This window comes from Pinus tabuliformis, chromosome 1_1, assembly GCF_031772625.1.
Source record: "Pinus tabuliformis cultivar Carrire ecotype Pingquan chromosome 1_1, CPIR1, whole genome shotgun sequence".
NCBI lineage: Eukaryota > Viridiplantae > Streptophyta > Pinopsida > Pinales > Pinaceae > Pinus > Pinus tabuliformis.
In genome coordinates, this window is record NC_142297.1 from 130,114,363 (window position 1) to 130,123,880 (window position 9,518).

The 9,518-nt window shown below is 33.3% G+C and overlaps 1 protein-coding gene across 1 annotated transcript; it reads left to right on the forward strand.

Annotated features, from left to right (window-relative positions):
- Positions 1-2,987: 2,987 nt before the first annotated feature.
- On the forward strand, positions 2,988-9,138 carry LOC149211979 (cellulose synthase-like protein H1). The gene is made up of 9 exons (XM_089391638.1): positions 2,988-3,393; positions 3,612-3,954; positions 4,408-4,548; positions 5,838-5,954; positions 6,128-6,340; positions 6,652-6,799; positions 7,029-7,228; positions 8,034-8,381; positions 8,485-9,138. Exons 1-9 carry the CDS (start codon positions 3,116-3,118, stop codon positions 9,022-9,024), a joined length of 2,328 nt encoding a protein of 775 aa, XP_089247764.1. The 5' UTR covers positions 2,988-3,115; the 3' UTR covers positions 9,025-9,138.
- The last annotated feature ends 380 nt before the right edge of the window (positions 9,139-9,518 follow it).

Below are 9,518 nucleotides of genomic sequence, written 5' to 3' on the forward strand. Positions count from 1 at the left end.
TCAACATGAATTTGTAATGGATCAACGATAAAGATAAGCATGTCTGCTATATGGTGTCGCATGATGAAAAATCTCCACTGGCTAATGGTATTCACTCATTGGGAAGTAGGAGACAGAACCCAAATTGAAGTGGGTTTGGATGCTATGAATGGTATGATAGGAAATCATTCCTTATCTGTAAAGCTGCTTGAAATCATCCATAAAAAAGTAATATTCACCCTTCATCAGAGCTATGCCATTCAAAATAATAACACTATACCTCAAGGATGGAAGTCTGCTAAGTTTTTGGGGTTTGAGGGGGTTAATGCCCATGAATGGGATTTATATATTCATCTAAAAGACAAGCAAGCATTTCCATCAATGCAAACATGGATGAGATGGTATGGGATGGAACGCCCAAAACGGGACAACCAACAGTAAAGGAAATTTATAGAAGAATGCCTTTAGCTGAGGAGGAAACCGATCCAAATAAGTGGTTTCAAGACACATGGTATGTGGATATGCCAAATAAGCTATCCTTTCTTGTTGACATGCTTCGGTAGTCTGGGATGGGGTTCTCGGATCATAAAACCTTTTAGTGTATCAACATTTTCATTCTTTGAGAGCGTAAATTTTCTATTGGTATAAAAATAAAAGAAATATTGCTCTCTCCCTCTCTATATATTTTGGATCATTTGGAAAAGTAGAAATGTTGTTATTTTTTAATAGAAATTAGTATGAGTCTCTACGGATGTTATTAAAAGTAGTGTCTGTCTTCAATGAAATTGAATTGATCAAGAGGAAGGGGAAATATAAATAAGTGAGATTTAAAGACATTTGGAGGGTATTCCCTGTGGGGTTCTTCGATGGAGCATGTGAGAAGAGAAAATGTGGATGTGGTGCTTTCATCATAATTAAACCAGGTTTCTACTATCATTTCTGGTGGGAAGAAGGAAATGACATCAACAATAGAGTCGAGGTTATAGCTTTATGGGGAGTTTTATCCGCTGCAAAGTGGCTGGGGATTGAGCTAATGCAGGTATATGGTGATGCCAAGGGCATCATTGATTGGGTCAAGGAGTACAATGAGTTCAATCTGCCCTTTTTATCCAATTGAATGAATCACATTAGGGAACTCGTAAGATTTTTCTAGTTCATCCAATTTAAGCATGTCTACAGAGAACACAATGACTTCCTACCTTTTGTCCAAAAAGAACTGGTAAGATTTTTCTATTTCATCCAATTTAAGCATATCTACATAGAACAAAATGACTTCCTACCTTTTCTCCAAAAGAGATATAAAGATAATATCTAGTAAAATCTTTTATGAAATTTTTGAAAACCATATTAAAATAAGGAATGACAGTGTGACTTTCATATAAAGAAATTGTTTTACCTTTATGAAATCATGCAGAAAGCAAGGATAACAGTGTCACTTTTGTGTAACAGAACTCCGAGTTTTCTTTTTGTTGGGCTATAAAGAAAAGGTTTCAATTTTGTTTTTGGAAAAATAGTGAAGGGCACAAAAAGATGGACCAAAGAGCTTAAAAATGTGGAGTCTAGTCACGTAGGGCCGCATAAATTAAGCGCAGTAGATAGATTATAAAAAATCTGGAAAATGGTTACTTCTACGTAATTGGGATGGGTAGATGAATTTCAAGGAAATATGAACTTATGAAAATGTAATTTTTTTATTATATAATGATAAAAAGGTACGTTTTCTTTTGAAAAATATAAATTTAACACAAATTTAACACTTTAATAAATCTTTATGGCACTAATTCACAAGATAAGTTTATGATTAATCTTTACCTAATTCTAGACCACTTCGCTCCCCAAATATGCCAAAAAAAAAATCAAAACAAACTAAAACTACTTTTGAAATATTCTCTAATAAAATCGTCTTGTCCATAAAATTCTACAAATAGTCTTTCCTCATATGATTTTCGCAGAAATTCTGCTTACAACTATTATAAATCACAGAAACCTCAATTCAATAATATTCTAATTAAATTTACAACCTAATAACTTTGAACACCCTATCAACATGTAATAAGCGAATATTCACTATCGGATTCAAATTTTCGTTACGAAGAGAAAAATATATACACCATATGAATGGTCCCCGTAAGTTGTGGATACCTGTTAATGGTGCAGTCACGTATATTGGACCATCTGATCAATCAACCTCGACTACGAGATTCCGATGTAACCATAAAACTTCATTGATGCGAGTTGCGATGTTGATGGAGTGACAAGTAATTGTTGATGGAATCTCATCGTCCATCTTTTCATGGAGTTATTCATGGTCATATCGTTTACATTTATATTTTTATATCAGATTTTGAAAAGATTTTAGAATCTAACCCTCAGGAGAGGGCAACAATTGATATAAAATTAACATTTTAAATTTATTGTTCTAAACCTGTCTATTTATTCCGGAAATATTTAAAAATCTATCAGGAAAAAAGTCAATTGCTTGACCCTTTCCTAGCTGACAAGATATTCCTGAAATCCATTCATATGGCTGTTTCCAAAAACCAAAACTAATAATATACCATTGCTTGACCATTTCCTAACTCCCAAAATCTACAATCTACATAATTTTATAGTTACTTTCAAAACCCAAAACTAATAAACTAAATTTGTGAATGCCTTCCATTGAAACTGCAATTTTAGACTTCCCTAATAATGTTTAGAGAGCGCCCACTTGCGATTTTAAACTTCCCTAATAATGTTTAGAGAGCAGCCATCAAGCCACTTGCCATGAATACGTACATAAAGCCAAAACGATATGTCCAATCCAATCCTCCACGCAATCTTGTCAGGTAGTCCTTGTAGCAATCCTGCCTTTCTCTAGGCTCCTCACAGATAATTCACTTACGTGTCCACTTGGCTCTTTGCCACCCATTTAAGTTTGTCATTATTTGAGACTTAGAAATAGTGCAGAAACCGACAATATCCTGCAGGATCCACTGTTCTCTAGAAGTATTCTAGAGGTGCAGGTGGATATAAGGCTATAATTCATTGAAAATTCCTATATAAATCAACTGGGGACAATGGTGATAATCAAATAAACCAACCCTTTTCATTTCTATGCTGATATTGACTGGTGTTTGTATATGGCAGTCTAACTATGAGAATGGAGAACCAAAGGATGGCCATGAATTCTCTTCCTCTGTATGAAAAAATTGTAGAGAAACCCAAACGATGTCGAGTTTATGCTTGCCTTCACTTGCTGCTTATGCTATCCTTCCTGGGCTATCGTGTATTGAATCCCCTTGATCAATCTTATAACATTTGGATTGTAGCTTTTGCCTGTGAGATTTGGTTTGCATTCCAGTGGATTCTTGAATGGAACATGAGATGGCTGTTTGTTGACTATAAAACATACCCAGAGAGGCTTGTACAAAGGTGAATAGCATAAGAAAGATACATTAAATAGGGCAATTTTATGTAGATTTCAGATTCCGAGAATATTTTGAGAGAATTTCTGCTGTTTAAGAGAGAAATTATTTTGTTTAAACAATATAAATGAAGTACATGTCTTTGTCTTTTTTTCAATTGTTTCAAATATGGTAGTTTCAGTTTGATATGGATCGTTTACCTGTCTTTTTTCTTTTATGTTTTAGATATAGTGCAGAATCTGCTTCAAAGCTTCCTCCTGTAGACATAATTATCACCACAGCAGATCCTTTCAAGGAGCCTCCTATAATCACTGCCAACACCGTTCTTTCAGTACTTGCAATTGATTATCCAGTCCAAAAATTTGCATGTTATATCTCAGACGACGGTGCTTCTACCATCACGTTCTACTCCATGGTAGAAACAATAAGATTTGCCAAAAGATGGGTACCGTTCTGCCGAAAGTTTGAAATAGAGACAAGGGCGCCATTTATGTATTTTTACAGACAAAATCCCCATCATAGCAAGAAATCTGATCCGAATTTTCTCAAAGAATGGCAGGAGATGAAGGTATTCTTAGATTTCCATGTTTTAATTTTAACTTGATTGCTGATTTAAAGAATATTTTGAAATTTATACGAAAGGAAAGGGAAAATTAATTGATCAATTAATTTGAGTTGTATTTTTGCTAGTCAATTTTTTTTTTAAATTTATTTAGTAAGATTTGAGCTTGTCAGGGGATTGAACATTTAATAGTTTGGATATACAATATATATTTTTTTTCCCATTGTTCTATCACCCCCAAAATTCATATCAAAAGATTGAACTTCTAATAATTTGAATATGCTATAGATTAAAAACATATTTTTTTGCCAAGGCCTTCTGCTAGTCAAATTAGCTTAGCCTACATTATATATGTCACATTCTCAAATCTATAATAGAAATAAAAATAGCTTTTTTCTTTTATATTAAAAATATATAATTGATTTATTTATTTTTAATATCAATTTTGAATTTTGTAAGGATGAATATGAGGATATGAAGAGGAGGATTGTGAAAGCATCTGCGACGGGAGAAGTCCCATTAGACTCCATATCTCATGATGTTGCCGATGGTTTTGCCCATAGAAGTTCAGACATCCGCAACCACTCGAGTGTAGTCAAGGTGATGATATTTAACACTCCATAGCTGTTAACATTTTTTAAATTTAAGGTCCACTTGAAAGACCTATATTTTTGGGATTATATAGATTTTTAATTAGCGAACAATTATTTAAGTTTATTTTTTTTTATGTAAGTTAAAATATATTTTAATTTAAATTTATTTATTTATAATGTTTTAATTAATAAAAAAATAATGTCTTTTTCAAAATATTTATTAAGTAAAGAAGTTTATTGAGTCAAGAAGCTTATTGAGTTGATGCTCAATCTAATTTTTCTAATTGTATAGCCCAATATGATGTGTAAGAGTGTCTCATCAAAGTTGAAATTTTTCTCATGTCTATTAAAATAATTTTTTTTATAAAATCTATAAAAAAATTAACTATACAAAACATTTAAATAATGTGAGTTCATAAAAAAAATTGGGTGAAGAAATTGGATCTCTCTGGGCTCATCTTAGATCCGTATTTGAGATAGATATATATTGGTACGGTAAAATTTATGAATTATATATGTGTTTGGACTGAAAGGTAGAGAGATGTTGTATTGTTTGTCTTATCCTGTACATAATAGTCAATATACATGGGCACTTTTGGGCTCTAAAATTTGAATATAATATTTTAAAATGTAATATTTTTATTTTAAAAAACAATATAATATTCTTTAATATATTATTTTTTAGTTTTTGTTATAAAATTGTCTTTTCTTTTAATTCACTTAAAATAAAATAAAAATAAAAATAACCCTGAGTGATTTATTTTAATTGATCAACATAAAATAAAATTAATAAAAAAATAATGTTAAAATAAAAATAATTTCATGGTATTGACCCATTGTATGAGAACCCATGACATTGACTCATGATATTCATGTGGAATATAACTTATTTAAAGAAAGAAAGTAAATCATCCTAGATCCAATTAATTACTTTGTAGATTCAAACAATATCTAAAATTGCATAGACAAGATGAAAATCATTGATGATATAGATAGATATATAGTCTCATAAATATCTTATTTTCATTTTTATTTTCTTCTCTATAAAATAAATAGATATTAAAATTAATTAAGATATAAATTTATAAAATATTTTAGAATTTAATAGAAAAAAAAAAAATTCAATTCTAAGAAGTTAGTATTATAAATCTTAAAATATTCTTAAAGTTTATAGTTAAAATAAACATTTTTTTATTAGTGTTTTTCTTATAATTCTAAATTTATTAATAAATAAATTGTTGTTTCTCTCTTTTAGCAACATTCTCATCATTCTCATGAAGTAATATGTATGGACAGGTTATTTATGAAAACAGTGGAGATGAACGAGATATTCTTCCTCATGTAGTGTATGTTGCTCGAGAAAAACACCCCAAAGTTGATCACCATTACAAAGCTGGTGCAATGAATGTTATGGTAATTCTATTTCAAACAAATTTGTGATTTACCACTCAAGAACAGTGACCTTAATTATTATTTTCTGTAAAATAAATAAGGAAAAAAATTAATATAAATCTAGTGCAATATTATTGGATTCAATATATTTTGAAATAAATCTATTCTTATAATGGCATTGATATTTCTTTCAGGCAAGAGTGTCCGGAGTGATGACAAACTCACCTTTCATACTCAATCTTGACTGCGATATGTTTGTGAACAACTCCAAGGTCATTCAACATGCTATGTGCTTTTTTCTGGATTGTAAGTCTGAAAGAGACTGCGGCTTTGTTCAGTTTCCACAGTTATTCTATAGAAGCATCAAGGATGATCCCTTTGGAAACCAGATGAAAATATTTCTGAGCGTAAGTATTAATTCATCCATAGTTTTATGTTTCTGTTTATAGGCCATTAAATGATGCTAGGTAAGGTGGGTATAAATAATATGCCGGATTAATTCTCACACACATATATATATGAAAACTATCTTATATTATCTCCTAAAACTTTTCTTGAAAAAACTGTCTTGCAAAACTATTTGCGTCTAACAGATTTTGCCTCTCCCCACATGTCATGAATCTGAACTTAAATGAACCGAGGCTGCTAGCAATCCTACTATCATAGCATTTTAGCTTTGATCAAGATGGTATACTAAAGATGGGTATTCTATACACAGACACTAGCCAGAGGGATGAATGGACTCCAAGGTGCCATCTATTGTGGAACAGGCTGCTTCCATCGAAGAAAAGCGTTATATGGAGTACCCCCAGCTGCAGACCAATATAACAACAAAGATGTAAGACAAGTTCATAGCCATGCAAAAGGTGAGGATTCTTAGCCTGGTTAGCCTATGTCAGTTGCAACGTTGAGCCTTCTGTTTCAATTACTACCTAACCTCTAGACATCCTTTGTATTAATATCAGAAGAACAGTGTTTAATGGACCTCTTTATGCTCCAGTCAGTCCTGAAATTGAAATGAAAGCTTAGCCCCTGTTATTGATTATGATACAATATTGCTAGATAATAATGTAAATTCATCTGGTTTTTGGACAGTGTTTCATGATCTGAAAGCATCTTCCTGGTCTTTGAAGGGTCTTTCAAGTATATTTGGACTATCTTCTGCCCTTGCAGCATCTGCTCAGACAGTTATGAGAGGTACCCAATACAGCGTCCCTTCTCCTTCGTCGGCTATAGATGAGGCTTTGAATGTTGCTAGCTGCCGCTATGAATCCAACACTGCCTGGGGCAAAGAGGTAGGCCATATACCTTCCTTGATATAACTGGTAAGAATACAAAGATGCAAAACTCTCACAGAAATGTAAAACACCTCACTGTTATAACTTTGCAGCTTATATTCCATATATTTAATGTACCATTTGGATTCAATGTAAATAAGAGTTTTATGATCACGCAAAGCCCAGCCCCAGCATCAGCTTTGGTTGTTCAATGTAGATGACAATTACAAGGGATTGGTGTCTGCTAATATAATGATGAATTAGTTGTTCAGTGAGTATGCTTGATTGTTTAGCCTTTCCTTCCTTTCATATGGAATGTATTGCATGTGTCCCTCTGTATAAAATGACAAATTGATGTCTACATAATGGTGAATTGATGAATTGGTTATGTGTTGAGTATGTTTGTTTTGTTTATACTTCCTTTCCCTTCATGTGGAATGTATTGTGACTGCATTTTATATACCTGTGTACAAAATATAATGGTTAGTATGCTTGATTGTTTAGCCTCCTTTCGTGTGAAAAGTATGACAGATGTCCCTCTGCTTAATTAGAAAGATTAATGTTGTCTACATAATGGTGAATTTGTTATGTGGTGAATATACTTGATCGTTTAGCCTTCCATGTGGTAGGTATTGTGCGTGCATTGTGTATTTCTGCGTATTTTATACACAGTCAGATATGGGATATTTCAATAGCTTTTATGACTATGAAATCTCCCCTTCTCTAATTTTGATGTCTTCTTCTTGAATTTCATATCTTGCACAAATACTGTATAAACAAATTGCAGTAGACAAACAGCTGGTTTCTGTACTGTCCTTTGCAGGTGGGATGGATGTATGGATCCACAGTTGAGGATGTTATGACTGGGTTCAAAATCCATTGTCTGGGTTGGCATTCTGTATTCTGCATACCTGAACAGCCAACCTTCCTGGGAACTGCACCGTCAAATAGTCCAGACAGTCTTGTGCAAATGAGGAGATGGGTTACTGGGCTGCTTGAAATATTCTTAAGCAAATTATGCCCCTTTCTGGGTTTTGACAGAAACATCATGGTACGCCAGAGGATGGTGTATGCTTATTTCACTCTATGGGGATTCTTGTCAGTGGCAACGTTCTTTTATGCAATATTGCCAGCTTTATGTCTGTTAAGTGGCAAATCATTCTTGCCCGCGGTAAGACCAGTGAATTCAACTAACTAAGCATCCATGCATTATATAGCTTCATCATTTCGTTAATTTACTTGATCCTGAGTTTCATGAATTTTTTATATTGCAGATTTCGAACCCTGCCTTCGCAATTGCAGTTGCACTGTTCGTTTCAATATATGGCTTTAAGCTGTTCGAATTTCTTTGCATTGGCGGTTCTATTAGAGAATGGTGGAATAACCAAAGGGTGTGGCTGATCCAGAGTTTATCTCCATATTTACTTGCCACGTTCGACGTTTTGATGAAGTTACTAAGGGTTTCTGAGACAGCTTTTGTAGTGACCCCCAAGGGAACTGGTGACGAGGATGATTGTTGTGAGAGTGACTTCACATTTGATTCATCTTCATTATTCATTATGCCAACCACAGTGTTATTTATAAACTTGGCAGCCATTGTTTCTGGATCTGTAATTTTTGTGTCAGGCAGATATCATATATTTAGAGACAAGCTATTTGCAGAGTACTTTTGCAGTATATGGGTGGTGATAAATCTGTGGCCATTTGTCAAGGGATTAGTGAGAAAAGGGAAGCGTGGCATCCCTTGGAACGTAGTTATGAAATCAGCTGCATTGGCGCTGATTTTGTGCGGTAGTGCTTGGAGACAGAACTAACTGTATTTGAAGTGTATTCTGATTATTGGATGAATGGACAAAATCTTATGAAAGTTACTGGGAAAATCAAGCATTGAACAAAACAGTTGGCTATACTTCCCACGAAATCGATTATGTACACTTGCTTATTGGGCATGTTCAAGCATGTCTGGCATCTACACAATTCTGTACATGGAAAAGAAGTGAAAGAAAGTGTAAACCTTCGGTTTTTCAGTTATTTTTGGAGCAATGAAAAAATTCAGAACATCCTAGCATACAAAACTATGAGCTGTGGACCTTTATGGGGGTCTTCCATGCCACATAGAGGTGACACTGGATTAAATTTGGGTTCTTCTCCATGTTTTGAATTTTGGTAATTTGCCATCTATTCCACGACACAACCAAAAACTTCAATTTCCAAAAATTTATCATCGTAATTGAAGAGCGATCTGAATTAGCTTTCAATAAAGTAGATTTCTCTAATATTCTCACACATCTTTAGTGTTATTATTTAG